The following is a 20,998-nucleotide window of genomic DNA, read 5'->3' as shown; positions in this document are numbered from 1 at the left end:
GTCATGTGAAAACAATATGCATACAATTTGTTTCAGCTTGTCCTATATGTTCAGTAATCATGAAATGTTTTATTGACCAAAATGGGCTGTTTTCTAGTTGACGGTCAGTGGAGTGAATGGGCATCCTGGTCTGATTGTACACACGATTGCTTACGCCACCGCCGAAGAAAATGTGATAACCCAACCCCAGCCAATGGTGGTGCATATTGCAAAGGAAACGGTTTAGAGAGTGAAATATGTACAGGAGACGATTGTCGAGGAGGTAGCTCATTGGTTAATTGCCTCACTTAGTGTGTTGTGTAGGGATGCTTAGAAACCGTAACATTGGTTCCCAGAATGCACTATCTACCGTTGCGCAGTTGAAACCTTTTGCATGACGTTCTGTTCAGTATTGAGCGTTACATTGATACAGTTGAACTGCATGGTATTATTCATTCAAATAATAAACTGCACTGGTCACGTTGAACAGTTTCTTCTGAATTTCTCTGGCATGATCTAGCTGACTCTCTGCACCACTTGTCAATACTTCTTGTACTGCAGTCATCTTTCTCCAGCTTTAGCTACGTCTCTAGCGTTCTCTTGACTTTGTTAGTGACATGTCATGTATCTTTAGATGTTTCTCTTGTTCAGAGATCTCTGGATGCATCTGTTCATGAGTTTGTTTGCTTGTTTCTGTGGTAACTATTTGCATATGTTGATTAAGTTGACATACTTATTGTTAAGATGTTATATTTGCCAGTTTCTATCAGTGTCAATGTTTTATTAAAAGCTAATAGTAGGAACATTTTTATGTTAGTTTCTATGGCAGAAAATAATAATTTTATGTTTGATGTTATTATTACTGATTCTTTAGTTTAATGTTATATTATTTGTATTTGTGGTGAATAAGGATGTCTGATATAGGAATACTGATCTTAAATATATGTGTATAACTTTTAATATAAGTGTATAACATTTGTTTAAGATAAGAATGTCTGGAAGCTGTGAGAGTTTGTAAGGTTCAGTACCCGTATATTCTGTAACACGAGAACACATTCACCTGTGTTTATCAAAACACAAGGCCTTTATTTATCAGTTTAGAGTATAATAACTTTTTTTTATGATAATTATTTTTTTGTGATGAATATTAATATTATGATTTCCTAAAGACAGAGAACTACTATTTGAGCAAATAGAAAAACGTTAGTCATTTCTGCATTTCTGTGATGTTATAAACTGTTCTGATGTTTGATGTTCCATTCATAAGCACTAGGAAGTCCCATGTTGAATCTAGTGTAAATTCAAAGACATGGTGGCTCATCATGTTTGCCCTAAAGGAATATACGACTAGTAATGTAAATTTAATCATCTTGTTTGATAGGGTGCAGTATGTCAGTCTATGCTACAATCGTATCTTAGTGGTTAAGGCGTTCACTTGTCATACCAAGTGATAAGGTAGGTTAGTGGTTAGGGCGTTCACTTGTCATACCAAGCTGTAAGGTAGCTTAGCGGTTAAGGCGTTCACTTGTCTTACCAAGCGATAGGGTAGCTTAGTGGTTAAGGCGTTCACTTGTCTTACCAAAGACTTGGGTTCTGTTCCAAACATGAGTGTTATATGTGAAGCCCATTTCTTGAGTCCATTGCAGACATATGCTTGGAATGTTGCTAAAAGCATTACGAGCTTATGATTACATTATGATTACCATTGTATACAAATTTATCCTCCCATTTGTTAAGAACCTCATTGGCAAGAGGATGTTTGGTGGGAACACCTGTGACATTTTAACAGATTATATATGTAAAGTTTCCTAGAAGGGTATTATGTCTTTACTAACATAGCTAAAGTGCTCCTCAACCTGCTCTGTACGTGAGCTGCTTCACACAGTGTAACAGATTGTGAAAAAGAATGTCCTTATGTGTGGAGACCTCGAGGTGTCATTTATCTCACAGAAGACACTGTCGCGACCATAAAATTCTCTCCCTGTTGTGGCGACACTTGAAACAATGTGGATAATTTCACATTCATCTTTGTTATTTTTTTTTCAAGTAGGAAAGCTTACGTTTCTCTTCAGTAGGTTTAGTCCATTGTTAATATGAAAAGTATACATGTCTAGGCTCTCATTTTAAGTGTTGAATGGTAGGGAGCATGAAATCTTATATCTTTACATTCACAGAAGCAAATGTTTTATAACATACTAGGCTGTATTGGTCCTCTCAGCTTACCTGTTCAGTAATGCAATATAAATGTAACTATCAAGTCGTCTGGACCAGTGTTAATGGAGATGCATGTCTTTTCACTATGCATACCACGCTCGCTGCCACACTTTATCTGTGAATGTTAAGAATGTCATGCCTCATTCATATGTATTCATGAATTCTTCAGGTAAACTCTGTATTCTGCCATGGAAAATAAAATCGTCATTTGAAAATTTGATATGTAAAAGATAACCGCAAAATCCATATGCATAAGTCTCAGCTATGCAGTGTTATGTAACAAGTAATGTTACATGCTGAAGTAATATTTTGTGAGGAAAGGGGGATAACAATATCCGTTACTTGAATACTGAAAATATATTAGAATATTGAAGTTGACATTTTTATTAGAGGATTGAAAAAATTATGCCGTCAAGATGTTTCAGAAAATATGAAGCTGTTAATGTTCAATTGATGTGAAGTGTTATCTGTCGCTCATGTCTCCTACAGAGATAGTGTATTTTATTACCTTAATGTCAGTTGGGGCTTGATCTTGAATCTTGACTCTTTTGCATCTATCTACACTCAAGTGGTCATGGTATCTGTCTTGAAATGCCTGTCAGTGCACACACTGTGTAGATATATCAGTTGCTGTAAGCTGTTGGATAAGTTCATATCACGCTTACGTCAAACAGGGCTACAGTCAGCAGAGTGCGCGATAATGCTCCATATTCCCCATCAAGGCACCCTCTGGAGTGTTTTACAAATTACTCTCATTTTTATCGGCATTTTAATGAAATGCTTCAAATGCTTTGACTTCATGGGTAGAGAATAGCATGGCCTGCTGAGATCAGGTGCTTGGGTGTCCCGATACATTTGCAGCTTTTTGGATGTTTGTGTTGTCAACTGAACAATAGTAATAGGTAATTTTGAAATATATGCAGATATGGAAAATGAAATTGTTTGTCCAGTCTTTGCCACACAAATATCCCTAAAATATTTATGATCCCCAAATATTTGGTTTGAGTGTAAAATCATGGATAGGTTTAGACATTAAAGATTTGTTTTTGGGTCTGGAATTGAGAATTGTGTCGTAACTGCAGAAGGCTGTGCAGTAGGTTTACACAAGGTAATGCTGGGTGAGGCCCTCCCTGTTGTTGATGGCAGCGTTAGGCGCTGTTATCTGTGGCTTGGCAAGACACATGATAAAGTGGTGTCCCACTGCAGGATGCACCAAGTCACCTGTCTACTTGAATGTACTGATCTCACTCAATCCTTGCACAATCCTTATGCGCAGAAATTTACAATTAGTTGAACCAGCCAGATTGGAAGACATGCCATGGGGTACCTGTGTGGAAGCCTGCTGTTTCAGATTGTTTGACAAGTGTTTTAACAAACCTTGAATTTACTGTATGTGATCCAGTATGCTGCATATAGGGCAAGTGTGCATCAAAATTGCCTCTGTTCACCCAGCAGAAAATGGGTACCCGGTTGGATAAGCAAACTGGTCATGTGACTATTAACCTTCCAGCGCCTCACAGGCAGCTTGGCTTGTCAGATGTCATAATAAACAGATTGTGAATTCAAGACCTGCGCGTTGAGCAAGAATAGTGGATGGAAAATAGTGCACACTAAATGCACTTATTGTTATTTTTGTTTTTTTCATTTCATATGTAATTTTATTGACTGTGTGTTAATACGCATATAAGCATTATCATGCAGATTATCATGCAGGTTTTTCAGAATGTGAGATAAGAGACATTTAATGTTTGGCATTATATATTTTCAAACAAAATTTTGAAGAGTTTATTAATGGATTTGGCTCCTTTGAAGGAAGAATGTTTGGCCAAGAAAACACGGACAACATTCATAGTAATTTTCATGATTGTAAGAGGATGGATAATAAAGCAGGTTTAACTATTTTTTATGGCCTAAAACAATTTCCATTGAATTAAAGTGTACGTCAAATTTTACCTGTTACCATTAGTATTTAATGAAGCACTTGTTCTTCTTGATTTTATCAGTGAGGAAGTTCTTGGAGTGTGTGAGTTGAATTTTATGCTGCTTTTAGCAATATTCCAGCAACATCATGGTAGGGGAACACCAGAAATGGGGTTCACACATTGTACCCATCTGGGGAATTGAACCCGGGTGTTCCGCGCCATGAGGGAATGCCTTCACCACAGTACTACACCACCGCTCTTGTAGTTCTGAGAGGGTGATATCTAGGTTTTTCCGCGTGTTTTTCATTTTTCTTAGTGAAATAGGAACTGTAACATCTGTCTACCATCACAATCTTTAAGAGTCCACTTTGGATACTCAAGCCAAAGTAGATACTAGATGACGTGTTTGACTGACAGTTATCATAGAACATGAGTTTCTTTCTTGCAAAAGGAGTTCTTTATCTCCCATTAGAAGGCACTTATTTCATTATGTACATTTTCAAAATACATTTTTGTGCCTGGATTCCAGTCGTATCTTGAAACAACTGTTATAAAGATGTGGCACGAATTGCTGATTGTTTTCTCTGAATTGAGATCTGTCTACTCATAAGACATATCTTTAAGGTGTTTATTTATTTGTCTCTATCCTTCATCTAATTCTGTCAATCTGCTGAACACATCGTAGTCAGGTTTCACACAATGGCTGCTTTTATTCCAGCTCACACCTTCTGTCTCTAGCATCATGAGTGGATGCCCTGCTTCCAAGCTTGTCAATGAATCATTTATATTAGGACAAAAAGCCATCTTTTTTCCTGCCTCCTTAGTTCAAGTTTAAGTTTACTTTTCCCCTTACGGAGATCAGACACGGAAATAGAACAATAAGCGTATTGTTTTCAGCTGGGAAGTTAAGATGTGGAGGATGACTCGTAGAGAAAAACCTGAATTGTAGGGGCTTGCCAGTGTGTTGTGACATGGGGAGAGAGGGGCTTAAGGGGGATGTCAAGTAAGTGAGTGAAGTTGTTGTTCTATAGAGTAAGCTATGTATAGGCCATCAAAAGTTTAGACTCACTTAAAGCACTGGCTATATTTTATGCATATATATATATATATATATATATATGTGGTTATATCAAATATGAATTTCTTCACGGACCTGGGACAACCAACTGCAAACCTTATGCAGATGAATTGCACGAGGATCAAACATCAATTGTTGAAAGCATGTGCAGATATTGTGCATTAGTGTAAAGTTTTGTTAAAAATTCGCAAATTTTTATCAATTGTTGTACTCATATTAGTAATGTTTTCTATGATATGAATTTGTTTTACAATACATCAGTTTGTGTATAAACAGTACCTTTAGATAGTATGGAACATTTTGCAAAATCTCGTTTAGAACAATTGACTACATTTACGCTAGTGAGTATAATTTTTTATAGCTAGTATATGTTTGTGACACGGAAGGTAAAGACTAAAGATTTCAGAACAAGACCTGTCACAGAATTACTGCTATGAATTGTTGTAAAATGTTTAAATGAGGCGATGGGACTCTGTGGCCACCCTCAATAATGTAAACATTTTCTTTCAAAGGTTGTCAATGTTTGTGGTCAAGGGTAGAAAGTTTTGTTTGTTTTCTTGGTCACAAACAACTACATGTGGACAACGAACAGGAAGAACATTCTACATGTATCAGTAAGAGCATTAGGAATTATTCTTAAAGCACAGCTTAGTCTTAGAATACAAACAGACTGTTGATTCTGTTACCTTAGCGTAGCATACAAGTTTTAGTTAAGATCAAAGAAAAGTGGGTATTTCAGCATTATTTCATTCCTGAAAAGTAGGTTAATTTTTGATCCAGTAAAATCTTTAAACAATGATTTCATTTCACTAATGTAGAATCATGATCAGAGCGAGAAATTAAGGATGCGTGTATTTAAGCAAATATATTTCCTGAAAATTTTGAAAGTAACATACAGCATAAACACTTTATGCCTGAATCCTAGATCTAAGATTAGTATTGTGCCATTACCTAGTTACATTTCTGGGGCACACAGGCTAGAAAGAGGGTTTGTAATAGGGAAGGAAGTAACAAGAAGCACCTGCTGTCTGTATCTGGCTCAGTAATGGCCAGGACAAGGTGTAGCTGTAATGACCTGACCAGAAAGTATCAGAAAGCTGATCCCAATACAAACATACACGAGTGGTCTTCATTAACAACTGTAACCAACCATCTCCCAGCCCCACTTACTGTAGTTGATCCAATAAGTGTTCCAGACATAAAGAAATACATAGTACTGGGAATGGGATGCTGAAAGAGGCCATTGTAACATGATGCATATATGGGATTGAAAGTTGGTTGTGTTATGATACATCTGTTTTGCTTTGTTTGGCAAGTTCTTTATTATTTATGTTTTCATGGAATACATGTATATGTTTTCTTTTTGGCCTTTGTGTATGGTTTTGGTTTTGAAGGTTTTGAAGATAGTTTGATGATGACTACAGGATCCATAGAAGCATTCATCATCTTCTTAAGTGGTTCATGAAGGCTCTCTCTTTGGGAAGTTAAGGATTTGGCGTCTCTTGTAATTGAAGTTGGGACAGATGATAGAAGTTATATTCACAACGATTGTTTAAAATTCAGATAAATAATATTGTTCCAGGTGTATACCATTAAGTTCAGAAAATTAGCATTACATTTCCGATAATTGTTTGGAATTGGTTCAATCATAGTAAGGCTTCCGTTGCCAACTGGAGCCAACTGGAATCCTAGCAAAGGGTCTGAAATTCTTGGCAGAGGTATGTGAGCTTGGTTTACAACTTTCACAACTAATTCTGTTGGTTTGGTGTAATGAGGAGCTACTAATGTGGCATATTTACTCACTGAGATACTGTGTTTGTGTATGTGCCAAGTAAACTATATACACAACTGACCAGAATCAGTTCCAGATGAAGGGAATGTAGCAGCACTACTACACTTACAGATGTACAGGAGAGATATTGGTGGAAGGATGCTGAGGTACTATCGGGGCAGCTCTTCTGCATCACAAAGATTTTGGGTGGAACCCCTTGGAAAACAAGTAAAACCCAAACCCCAAACTGAACCCTCATATCCGCTTGTCATCATTCTTGACAGCCATGAATCTGGTCTTGAAAAATAAGACCCGACCCTGCCACAATTCTCTTCTGCAACACAAAGACCTGGATCCTGAGGAAAACAAGACTCTACCCAGCTCCAATACCCCACCCCCCACATCTACCCATTCCTTCGTACCCACCATCATTCCAGAGTCAAGAATCAAGTTTTGAAAAACAAGACCCAACACAGCCCCAGTACCTAACCCCCATGTCCACCCATCCTTCCTTACCCACTATTGTTCTAGAGAGCCAAGAATCAAGTCTTTCTGCAGGAAGCTATGGTGATCTGTCGGAAATATGTCTCAGTGTGTCAATCTGGCAGATGGCAAATTCTTTAAATTCAGTTTTTATTAATGGTTTTTAAAACATATGAAAATATTTTTTGCACCTCGACTTTCAAAGGAAATATAAACTGTTTGTTAATGAAATCAGAACTATAACTGTCTTAAGTGGAACATATTTTCTCATTTCTTCTGAGTTTTATTTCAGCACCACAGGAAATCTTGAACCAGATGTAGTTTGGAAAAAGTGTTTACATCCAAGTTGTCAAGAAAAATTGGAAACATCAAAAGTTGCATTAGCCTCTTTGATGGTTTGACATGAAACATGAGTACCTATAATGTGCAGATAAAAATCTGCCAACATGTTTTGAATGATCCTAAGCAGTTTGAAAAAGTGCATTGTGGGAAGAATGAAAGTAGTAGCCTGTAACACCATGTGTCATGCTTAATACTGGAAGTGGTATTGATAGATATTTCTGGACACCTTTCTTGTGAAAGTACTCATTAAATTGTTATCTCATTTGATGTGAAGGCCATGAGGTAGCCTAGTGGTTAAAGTGGTCTTTCATCAAGCCAAAGATCCCAGTTCGAGTTCCCACAAGGGTACAATGCCATGATATTGCTAGGCTATTGCTAAAAGTGCCGTAAAACTGAAATTCACTCACTCATTTGACTTGAATCTCTAATGATACAGCTTTTTGATGCATTTTTATGACCTTTGTCAATACCTTTTATATATCATCATCAGGATGGATATAAGCCCTTGGATAAGGTGAGAGAAATAATTCTTTAGGCTTGTGTATGAAGTCTTTTAGTATTGGGTGCAGAAAAAGTTATTGACTGAATAAGCATTCAGGACAAAGAGAGATCTGGGTCTCATGGATCCGCCAATGCCTGTGAAGATCCAGTTTAGAATTAATCATCAACAACCTGTGCTAATCATGACAGCTGACTAAGGCTCGTTCCATCCCAATTTAGTAGATTGATGCTCATGATTATAATCATTTGACTGCATGTTCACTTTATTGCAAACCTCAATCACATGGGTGGAATATTGCTGAGTGGGTAATAACATACACATGAAGAGTTGACTAGAAGGGCATTCACAATGTCCATTTCCTTGACAACAGGATGTTCCTTTCGAAAATATTTCATAATTCTCATTAAACCATATTCATGTACAAAATATCAGTTTGATACTCAGGGAAAGCTATATGCATTTCCCCATTGAGGCTTTCCTGCTGTACTTCTACAGTTCAAGGTTCTTTTGGTCTAACAAGTGTTTATTCCAAACTTCAGGATTTGATGTGGTCTCTTGATTTAAAAGTTGATATTCACATCAACACAGGATTTTGGCAGGAAATCAGATTGTGAACCATCAAACTTTGGATCTTCTGAACTCCAGGTGCAAGGTGACAGTTATTCCAGTTTTAAGACAAATGGTTTTCATTCGTTTTTTCTCTGATTTATGAAAGTAAATTTCCTGCCATAAAGATGATAAATACTTTGTTATCCGATTCATATTTGAAGTTCATCTAGGGTATGGATCTTGAACGCCTAGCCATGTTAACAAACTCCATATGGCAGAGTTCTGTGGTTGGAAGGAGTGGGTGCATGTACTTGCACCATGTTGAACATGGATGTAATTTCTTCCGTAATATCAAATAGGTAATCATAATATGTCTGAAACAGATTTGCTGGTGCTTGTTAATCTGAATGCATGACAGGCGGAGTGCTTTGAATGCTAATGAAATCCTTCTTGATGGGTGTATTGAGTTTTCTGTTTTCTTAAAGCCGTTCCTGGTGCCATTACAACCTGGGCAGTAGCATTGTTATACCATCTTTCAGTTAAGTTTGTTCGTTGTTTAGTTGTGCACCCAGCAATATTGCAGCTATATGACAGTGGTCTGTAAATAATGGCATCTGGACCAAACAATCCAGTGGTTAACAGCATGAACATCAATCTATGCAATTAGGACATGATGTCGAAGTCAGAGCGCCTGACCACCTGATTGTGTTTGCCACTTCTTGCAACAAGCATGGGTTACTGAAGACCAATTATAACCTGGATTTTTACGGGTTTCAGGTAAGATCCTGTGAAGGTCCAGGTTGGTCTCCTTCAACCCATAGGTAAATGATTTAATAGGTCGTGGCGTTATGACGTGTTGATCAGTGCTTATGCAAATAATTACTGGAATCATTATAAATCTGAAATGCACTGGCCTGAAATTTTTGGATATTAAAATCCGCCTTCTTGTGTCATGGAGACAAGGCGGACACCCAAACGTCACCAGACACAATTGAGAATGGAATCAGGTTATGGTGTGCTGGGTTTATCAAAACAACAATTCACTTACAGTGAAACATTATGTACCCTGTAAAATTCTGCGAGTTTCAATAGGTCCCAGGTTGTGCCTAGGCCTTGTTCTTCCGAGCGATCGTAGCGCTAAGATGATCGTAACTCACATGCTTTAACATAGACTTACGACCATCGTAGCACTATTCTTGTTTTGGGGAATGGGTCTCAGAATGGCAGTGCTTTTGTTGATTCCTTGTCAGCTGGTATGGTGGGTTAGAAGAGCCAGGCTGTCATAGAACTGTGCAACAATGTAGAGGGTAATGGCTGATTAACTCTCCATTCCACATAAATAATGTGTCTCCGTCCCGCCAGGCCTTAAGCTCCAGTATATTATTTTATTTATGAGGATATCGCCTTACTTAAATTACATTAATTGTGTTGGAAGTGTTTCTGTTATCAAAACAAAGTGACAAAATGAAATCTTTAATTTTTAAATTGTACAAATAGCTTCATAGTTTTCAGGAGTGGAGTGAGCAGACAATGGAATGACATCACAAATGTTATTTAATTGACAATAGCGGAGCAGTGGTGTAACCTAGTGGTAACATCATTCACTCAACACGGGGTTGATTTCTCATGTGAGTTCAGTGTGTGAAGCCATTTCTGGTGTCTGCCATGATATTACTGGCATATTGCTAAGAGCATAAAACGTTACTCATGGATTTAGCTGATGGGAGTTATAATTAACATTGATGTCAAGAAAAATGTCACATCACAGTTTTCAGGTATGCTCATTAATGTTGTTCTTTCAACTTCAATAAATTTAACACAGAATTTTGAAAATGATATACTGAATGTAAACAATGGTATGCCATGCTAGAAATGTCATTTATTATATGATGATTTCATATATACATGTATTTCATTAAAGAAATGAAATGTGATTATTGTTTAAAACTTCAATCTTTAAACCCAAGGCTTACAGTGTGCATGTTTGGAATTGTTTTACTTTTTACAGACTCCTTGAAGATATAAGAACTTGTATTTTGATAAAAAGAGAGTCCTTAGAGTTTTTTTTATGTGTAATGTGATGTAATGCCTTCCTATGACCATTTATATTAAACCCAATTATCTCATGTATTTAAGGAAATTTGTGGTAAGTGATATTGGAAAACAGTTTAGTGAATGAAATCATTGTGCCGTTAGTTTTCAGTTTCAGAAATGTTAGATTTCATGGGAAGTGGTCTAAGATGCCACCTGATTGGCTGATAAGTCTGTTTTTTTCTGAGACATTCCACAGCAAATTGCAAACAAGAGGCTGATGAGATGGGATGGTTAAATTGTTTTGTGAGAAAATACTTTGTTGAAATTTGATGTTATGTGCTCGCTAGGAGGCAGGCTTGCATCATGCTGTTTATCAAGGACAGAAGGTCCCATTACCCTATCTGGCCCTCAGTCAGATCCTCTGACCTCATAGGATCTGGAGAGTGTTGTGTTTTCACATTATCGCTTCATGTTTTACAGTGTAATAGCATGTATCTTAGAGTGTGACTCAAATATGATCTTGATTGTGTTAAAGGTAGCAGGGTTACATCGTAAGATAGGAGGAGTTTTACTGTTTGCAAGCAAAGAATATGTTACATCAAAACTTTTGTTCTGTTAATTGTGGACTATGTAAGTGAATTACCTTCTGCATCTTTTTAAAAGGGTTGGCGGGATAACCTATTGGTTAAAGCGTTCGCTTGTCATGGCAAATACATGGGTACTATATGTGAAGCTCATTTCTGGTGCCACCACCATGATATTGCAGGAATATTGCTCTAAACGGAATAAAACTAAACTCGCTCACTCACGGACCACTGTGGGATGCATATTTTAGCAGATATTGTAAACACTTCAACATATCTAAGTTATCTATGCTTGTCATAAGAGGCATGGGATTGGGTGGTCAGCCATGCTGACTTAGTTGACACATGCCATCAGTTTCCAATTGCACAGATCGATGCTCATGCTGTTGATCACTAGATTGTCTTGTCCTGACTTGATTACTTACAGATAGCCGCCATATGGCTGGAATGTTGCTGAGTGCAGCATCAAACTAAACTAAACTCACTCACTCACTCACTCACTCATTTAAGTTCTGTTTAGGAAATAATTTGGCCCGTCATGGTATGTCATAAGTACAGTCATTGCTAGGTATTGGTTTGTCTTATATCAAAATTTGAAACTAAACTGTAGACGCTGGGATCACAGCCTTCACAGGCATATCTCAAGTGTCAAATAATTTATCACTTAACATTCAGGGTAAGATTTCAACATATCTGAAACCATCATCTATCCCTGGGCAACAAAATCGTCCCTACTTACCTGAAGAGCACAATGTATTCATCACCCAGTCAAGCAGGTGCCCTGTTATGTAGGATGGCCAAAGGTAAAGGGTGTTAAACGGTCATACCTACCTGTGTTTGTTTTTGCTATGAGGGTGTGTGGACACTTGTTGAGAAGTAGTGTTGACTGTCATCGCATTCACTTGGGTAATCAGCTTGTTGGCATGTGATCCTTGATGTACATACTTCAAGCAAAACTACTAAGTGCTGATGGAAAGTCTTACAAGGACACTCACCTGTATGTCATATTCTTAACTAGTTTTTTCTATTCATGGGTTGAAAAATGTGCCCACTCTCTCATTCAGACACCAGTTAAACACCTACATTGTGTCTGTCATAGTTTACGGTTTCTGGTGTTTAGTTTTAAGCTGAGGAACATTGACATTTCACTACTGTGTGAAATTTTCACTTTTTGAAGTTTATGAAGATTTAAGTTCACAACTAGAGGTCTCTGAGTGTAGGTGGGACTGTGTTCAGCAAGACATTCAACAGGGCTAGTGCAGACAATGTCTTTGATATAAGCAGTAGTTGTTTAGTTCATGGACCTGTTGAAGGCTGATGGGTAAATGAGTTCTCACACGGGAGATCATTGATCCATTCTTGATCATCTTGAGTAAGGAGTGAGTTTAGTTTAGTCAGTTTTTAGCATTATTCCAGCAATATCTCAAAAGGGACTCCAGAAATGGTACCCTTGTGGGGAATAAGACCTGGACCTTTGATGTGATGAAACACTAGGCCTCCCCACTGCCCTGTTGATCATCTTGTTTGTTGCAGACATGGTAAACAAATGGTACAGTGTCACATTTAGACTTTTGATGCAATGAAAAACCAACAAAATGTCTTCTGTTCCACAAAGTCTGCTGAATTATAAAGTCTACTTTATTAATGTCATGGGGAACAACATCAATAACTTAAACCATGTTACCATGGACAATTCTATGCAAGCTCATTTCATTGGTTGCATGTCAGTTCATATGCATAACATTGAAAGTCACTGTACAGGGTTGCGTCCCTTCTGCATGTCAGGAAACAATGATCATTGGTTTGAATTGCATTTTCTCCCACATCAATTTGACTTACAATGATATAAGTGGAGTACTGTTCCAAGTGGCATTACATTGACTGACTGACTCACTGTGATCTATTATACTGTTGACTTGGCCTGTTAGACGTTATGTCTCCATGTATGGTCCATGTCATCATATACCCCAAGAAGCCATTATACTGACTCACTCACTAATCCACTCACTAATCCACTCACTCACTCACTCACTCACTGACCCGTGAAGGTCCTGGGGTAGAATAGGCCTTCAGCAACCCATGCTTGCCATAAAAGGTGACTATGCTTGTCGTAAGAGGCGACTAACGGGATCGGGTGGTCAGACTAGCTGACTTGGTCATCGGTCCCCAATTGCGCAGATCGATGCTCATGTTGTTGATCACTGGATTGTCTGGTCCAGACTCGATTATTTATAGACCGTCGCCATATAGCTGGAATATTGCTGAGTGCGACGTAAAACTACACTCACTCACTCACTCACTCACTCACTCACTCACTCACTCACTCACTCACTCACTCACTCACTCACTCACTCACTCACTCACTCACTCACTCACTCACTCACTCACATCTATTATACTCTTGGCCTGGTAGACGTTATGTCACCTTGTCTGGTCCACATCATTCTATACCCCAAGAAGTCACTCTTTATTACAAAAATTTATTCAACCATAAATCCTAACCTAAGATGATGCTTACATGTTGTTTTCAAGAACCCTATATGCAATTAATGTAAATGTGGTGCTTCGATAGTGAAGCCTCCCTGTGTTCTTGTGCTCAATTGTGAGATGGCTATGATATCCAAGGTAATTGACGAGTAGGCCAATGGCAGCCATGTTGTGTCTGGTTTATGAAACCAAACACCATCAGCTAATTCCCTGTGATAAAAGCTATAAGAAATGTTAAACTTCTTCCATATGGGGCATATATGCATTTTTCCTGGCCACAAACTTATGAAGAATGTAATACAGTCAATATGTGGATAACATTAACCGCTTAGAAAGCACTACTGGCCTGAAATTTGATCGGGTAGAAACGTACAGAAGCTTTTCCATGTTATTAAAAACCATTTTGTCCAAACTTTCCCTGGAGTCCTGCAACTTGTGGAGGACACGTGGGAGTACTTTTAGCCCTGAAACAACTTGTGTTAGAAACTCAGAAGGCCAAGAAATGTCACACTTCAGTTTAACAAGGATTAGCCATGGGCTCAATGGTAGTAAGTGTACTCCCTGACCTTGCGTATTTCTTCAAAAGGGTTGTAGAAATTTATATGATCATAGAGTTAAATGTACCACTCCCATCAGCTGTTGTTTCGCAGCATAGATGTTTAGTATTAAATGTATTGGATTGTCATGTGTTTTGGTTAAGTTTGAATTAACACTAATGTATTGTAGTGGTGGAGACATAAGTGGTGAATACAGTGTAATTGTTACATTATGGGGTAAGGGGGAATAACGTTGTTAGTTCTTGAATATTAATAGTCATAAAGTGCATCTTTATTTGAGCATATAGTTTAAAACTAGTCCCTTACCTTTTGATTATGATTATTAAATGGATATTTCTTGAGGTACAGTCCATCCAGAGCCTGCTAAAAGTGCTATGTATAAAAGTCACTTGTGTTCATGAGGGAAATATGACATAAGAAATAGTATTTATTGTTGCTGTGCCTGATGCACAACATTTAAGGGATGTGAAGGACTGATAAACTGGCGTAGGTGTACTGTGAAACAAACATAAGGGTGATAATACTTTTTTCCCCTGTAATTCTAAAGGTGCTTATTCAACAAATTGGGAACATGGTAATGCCATTTAATATCTGCAGATGATCACATAATAATATATCTGCTCAACAACAAGCCATAAAGGATGCAGTTCATTCACAATTAAATACTTCTGACAAATCAGTTTTCAAGCAGTTTAGCATCTTTGAGCATGCTTATTCAGCAAAATGAGAGAGGAATTTGCAGTGTATCAATTTCATCATACCCAGTTAAAACACTTCATTTACATGTGTATAAGCATGACACTTCATGATCAGAACACAGAATACAAATGTCTGTTGCCAACAGTTATCTTCAGTCTGTGTTTATCTTGTAGACACAGGCTGTGTGTCTCAGTATTTTCCTCACATAACCCCTTCAGCAGTTTAATGCCCAGGTTTCATAATATTGCTTAACCAGCTCTTGAAGCAGAGAATTTGTCTTTGTACTTAAATATTCAAGATGGCTGCCATCTTTTCATAAGTGTTAAGATATTCATTGATGTGGCACTGTGGGTGAGTATGTCAGACACGGCTTTTAATTAATGCAAGTTTGTGACAAGGTCGTCCACTATGGGTGACAAAGGCATACATTCCGCGTGTTTAATGCTCGACTGCCTTTCTGATGTAGGAGGCATAACCAGCTCAACACCAATGCCAGTACTTACAAATCATTGGCCTTATCATAGGCTTATTTACTTACTATTTCTTAAGGAGACAAAAAATATGTTCAAACAGAAACGAGCAACAATAGTTTAATTTCATGAGTGTGTGCTTTGACAATTGTGCAAATACGAGCTTGTCAGCTTACAGTGGGAGCAGATATAATTACGTTCTTTGATTGGCTGGAATAAAGTTGTCGGCATATAGAGAAGAGTGCGGAGAGAGGAGGTGACACTGATATATTGAAATATCTGTACTTGAACATGATATATGCACAGTCTGCGATGGCATATATAGGCTTGCAAATCACAAATGGCGTACAATATATACTAACATTTTAACAGGGGATTGAAAAAAATCCAATTTACTATTGTCATTTATCACTGGGTATGTTTTTTAAAGTGTCCACCATTAAGTGTGTAACTTAGATAACATGACCTGTCAGGTTTCATTGATTGAAACATACTTTGTTCAATTACGAAACGAATTGGGCGCAAGTTATGCAACTTACATAAGCCCTCTCCACATCTAACCCTATTGACAAATTGTATTTTTGAGACATTCTATAATGGCAAACACACCTAAAGAAGTTTGTTTTTGATTGTGACTTAGTTTTTAACCATATAACCTCTTTATCTATTTATGTATTTCTATCATACTTCCTGCAGCTATTTTTCAACCCATGGGATATTAATTGATTTATTATTGGGGTTTGATAGTATTCAGCTCCTGGAATAATTGAGACCCAGTGGTAATATTACTGCATTTTTACAGAATAGATAGAATGATGCAAGGATGTGTCATATTGGAGTTGAAGGTCATAGAATAGCTGTAGTTATCTTAGGCTCAGGAGGTTTTCTTGAAGTTTGTGGGGAAGTGGTGGGGTAGCCTAGTGGTTAGAACATTTGCTCAACATGCTCAGGTTTGATTCCCCACATGGGTACAATGTATGGGCCCGTTTCTGCTGTCCCATGTTATGATATTGCTGGAATGTTGCTAAAAGCGTAAAACAACTCACTCATGGAGTTTGTATTTCTTTGGTTGGAAACAATGGATAGACACCCAGTTGTTTCTACAATACAAGCATGAGTGTAGAAAATGAAGGCTTCCTCAAACTATCCCCACTATCCAATTGCAATAGAGCTTCTGATGCAAGCTATTGACTCCAGTATATTTACTGAATGGTCTTTGTATCATTGATGAACCATAGAACATCTTCATTTGTGAAGTCAGGGTCCAAGAGCCCTTGTGTTCACATGTCTAAATAGTACACCAGTGGAAATGTATTTACTCCATAGATGCATGGTTAAGCTTCAACATAAAGAGCACCGTGATAGTGAATGAGGCATCAGGTTAGAACTTACCTATCATGTGTAGAGAGCTAATTAAGTGTACTAAGTTGCAAAACAGATTTGAAGTGCCTTCACAGGTTCAGACAAGTGTAAGGCTGTGCGAGGTATGAATTATGTTAATTATCATACAAGATAGCTTAACAAAAGAGATGCAGTTGAAATGTTATGCTGCAGGAGGCTATGCAGGGTTTGTGAAGGCTGCAATTTTGAGAGTTTTCTTACAAAAGTATGTCTTCTACATTGTGCTGATTGTGTTGATGAACAGTAGTCTCTCGCATTTATACAACAGTTGGGGCGGTGGGCTGGCCAAATGGTCAAAGCGTTGCTCATCAAACTGAAACCTGGGTTTAATTCCCTATGAGTACAGTAAATAAAGCCCATTTCTGGTGTCCTCTGCTGTGATATTGCTGGAGTGTTGCTAAAAGTGATGAAAAACTCACTCACTCAGTAGTTATCAATATACACAAACATTTGTCTTCAGTTGTGTTACGGGTAAGGTATCAAAGTTCAACAAAATGGAAATGCTATTCAAGAACATACCATAGTGAAACTTTGATAAAGTTACCGCAGTGACACCAGGTGTTTGCGATGTCTATTCGTATGAACTGCTCCATGGGTTACTCCACCATGAGTGGCTTTCATATTGGGCAAGGTGATGTTTCTGACATGGGGACAGCATTTTTCAGAATGTTAACAAGGCAGTTCACATGTCTTTACAACGTCTATATAGGAAATAGCTGCAGTGGGTCGGTAGGCTGACAGATACAGGGTGAATTGTTTGACAAGGTCTGACATGGAGGAGCATCATATTAGCATATCAGGATAGATTTCACAGTAGGAACACGCTGGTCACAGACATATTGTGCCAATGACCCAGTGACTCCAGTTTGAGTAAGCTGGTTGAGTCATGAGGCAGTGAATAATGGTGACTGCATAGTGACTCCAAAATGTTTTTTTTATAGTTTATTTGCTACTGATGGAAGGGCAGCAGCATGGGCTGTAGTTATTTAATACAGGCATCTACATTCCCAGAGCACCAAGTACCATTCTAATAAGTAGGCAATAACAACCAGTTTACAAACTGGCTTCAAAAAGGAATGGAAGGGAGAACTTCTGTAATCGGCAATTTTTGATGAGGAATGCTTCAGAAGTTCGATTTCATAAAGTTGACTGTAAACAAAAATAAATTTGTTTCTCTGTTGCTGGATAGAAACTTTATGCCATATTAAACTGAGCTGCAAGTTGTGATTGTCTCCCTTACTTTTGCATTTGACTTTAATGTACCTTGTTTTGTTCTACGAAGGCTATTATGTCAGAAATGTTTTTGCAGATAGATCGTTCTTAGAAAAAATGGTAAAACATCGCTATTTCTCTCCTTTGTCTTTGTCTAAGGTTTATTGACTGTCATCCAGTTGACTTGTGTAATTGTCAAAACGAGGTGTAAAATAAAATGTATATCTATATATACTGTGCTATATTACTGATATTGGCCAAGACGTTAATATTGAATATCATTCTTCGGAAGGATATGATGATTTATTACCAGGTTTCGTTATAAGGCGACATTGATGCATGTTGTTGTAAGGAGGCCCCAACATTAAGTAGACAGCCTGCTTCAGTATGACATAAACAGGTTGGCCAGGTTGTATGATGTAGGAGATGTCTGGGGTCACACTCCTATGAACAGACATGCCGACATTGTCCTACTTACCTGCTTCTCTTAAAGTGGCAATTATATAGTCTAAAGCACAGGTATAGCTACACAAGAATCTCTTGGATAGGTCGACATACATCTGCAGTAGACGTTGAATTCATGGATCAGTTTAAGATACATTTATCTTGTCACTTTGTATTTCTTGGTTTGATTTCCATAGATACTTGAAAATTAAAAATCTTTCAAAAGCAAGAAATGTTCAGCTTGACTTACCTATTTAATGAAATGTTTGCATGGAACATTTCAGAAAAAATGTACCTTGAAATTGTATGCATTAACAAGGGTAGTTTAAGCAAATGTGACATATACAAGAAGCCTCACATAGCTGGAATATAATTACTGCACAAGACAGAAACAAAACATAATTAGTCTAGTGCATTGTTTGAAATTTCGAGTCCATGAGACTTGCTGCTGCTGTCTCAGAACCAAGGAACCCTTAATATTGTGAACCCTTTCATTAGGATCATGGCAAGGATGTATTTTAAACTAAACATAATGTGTTTAGAACTTACAGTATCTCCTAATGAGCAATGTCCAAACTGACTAACTGTCACACTCACTCGCTTGCTCAGGCTTTGAATCCATAGTTTGGTTGGTCTCAGTGAGCTTCCAGAACATTCATTTAATTGACAGAAAGGCATAAGCATGCGTGACCAAAATGCTGAACTAACCCAAGGGTAGTTAACAAATGGAAAGCCAAATGGTAAAGCATTAGTTTGTTAGGGCAGAGATTGAAAAGTTGTAATATGTGTGAAATTCATTCTAACTGCACTATTTGTCTTGTTGGAGTATTACTAAATGTGATTGTTCCTCAAATCACTTTCATATCACTACGACTGCAGGTGCTCGTACATGAACATATACTTTTAACTGTCAGTGCAGTGAAAGGGTTGTGAGATCTACCCATGTCTATCAATGTCATGTTAAGGGGCGGTGAGGTTAAAGCATTTACTCATCATGCTGGAGACCTGGGTTTGATTCCCCACATAGGTACAATGTGTGAAGCCCTTTTCTGGTGTCACTTGCCCAGTTATTGCATGAAAATTGCAATAAAAGTGGCATAAAACTTAAGTCAATGACTCGGTGTCATCTTTACATTCTCAGTGATTACTTTGTACTTACCATCCATGTCTTTCTTTCAGATGCTGAGGCGTCTTCAGAAATTGACCTTCTTGGTGCAATAGGAGTACCTTCTGATGGAAGACCAGGGATTGGCTACGATACAGGAATCGATGGCTACCCTACATTTACTCTTAGTAAAGAAGCATTTATACGCCAACCGGCGCAGATATATTTCCGAAAGCCCTTGTATAGGGATTTTGCTGTAGTAATGACATTGAAGCCCTACACACAAAGTGGTGGATTCATATTTGCAGTGGTGAACACCTACCAAACAGTTATTCAGTTTGGAGTCAGTATAACAGACTCACCTCGGGAGCCCACAAAGCAAGTTATAACTTTATACTATACACCAGATGCCAAGTATGCTGAGTCATCAAATGTGATTGCTTCCTTCACTGTGGATTCCACTGTAAATAAGTGGACAAAAATTGCCCTGCGTGTTGAAGAGGATTCAATAACACTCTATCTAAACTGCCAGGAATCTGAAAAAGTTTTCTATAATCGGAAAAATGGAGAATTAGATTTTGAACCAGGATCGAGTGTATTCATTGCCCAAGCTGGACCAAACTTCAATTCAAAGTTTGAGGTAAGTACAAATTTATGGGCATTGAGAGGCAAAGTTGATATCCATTATCTCGTGGTTGGACACAACCTTGAGGGATTTGAAGTAGTTCATAGAAGTTCACTATATTAATTTTCCATTAAATCTGACCAAAAAAAGAAGGAAAAGTTTATCTTGCCAAACTTTGACTGTCATCCCCGAAGTATTGTTCCCCTCTTTAATAGACATTGATTATTCTAGCCCTCAACATTCTGCTTATCTGTGGCACTTTCATAACGTCCAGTGCCATGGGCATCAAGACAAACCGAATTGGTGTGAAATATCTCTGAATACAATGCCACTATAAGAAGCTCCAACAGATGCACTTGCACTGTATCTTACACGCTACTCAAAAATGCAGTCATATGTTCCTGTCTCAATGTCTGCATAGTGGATACTTATCTACCAGTGTTTTCAACACATTCTCAGTAAATTCCAGAATAGACAGCAATGGCACAAAAGGACAATTTAATGCCCCACATGTTCCTGCCTCTCACCTCAGCAGCATGT

The 20,998-nt window shown here is 37.9% G+C and overlaps 1 protein-coding gene across 4 annotated transcripts in view; it reads left to right on the top strand.

Moving 5' to 3' along the window:
• The window catches only part of LOC137298386 (collagen alpha-1(I) chain-like), a 102,673-nt gene that overhangs the window by 43,399 nt on the left and 38,276 nt on the right, over nucleotides 1-20,998 (top strand). For all 4 annotated transcript variants that reach the window (XM_067830640.1, XM_067830642.1, XM_067830643.1 and 1 more), the window contains exon 3: nucleotides 19,908-20,473. In XM_067830640.1, coding sequence (XP_067686741.1) covers nucleotides 19,908-20,473 — 566 coding nt within the window. The remainder of the gene's footprint in view (nucleotides 1-19,907; nucleotides 20,474-20,998) is intronic.

Source organism: Haliotis asinina, chromosome 10 (assembly GCF_037392515.1).
Source record: "Haliotis asinina isolate JCU_RB_2024 chromosome 10, JCU_Hal_asi_v2, whole genome shotgun sequence".
NCBI classification, from domain to species: domain Eukaryota; kingdom Metazoa; phylum Mollusca; class Gastropoda; order Lepetellida; family Haliotidae; genus Haliotis; species Haliotis asinina.
This window is presented reverse-complemented; position numbering and strand designations above follow the sequence as displayed.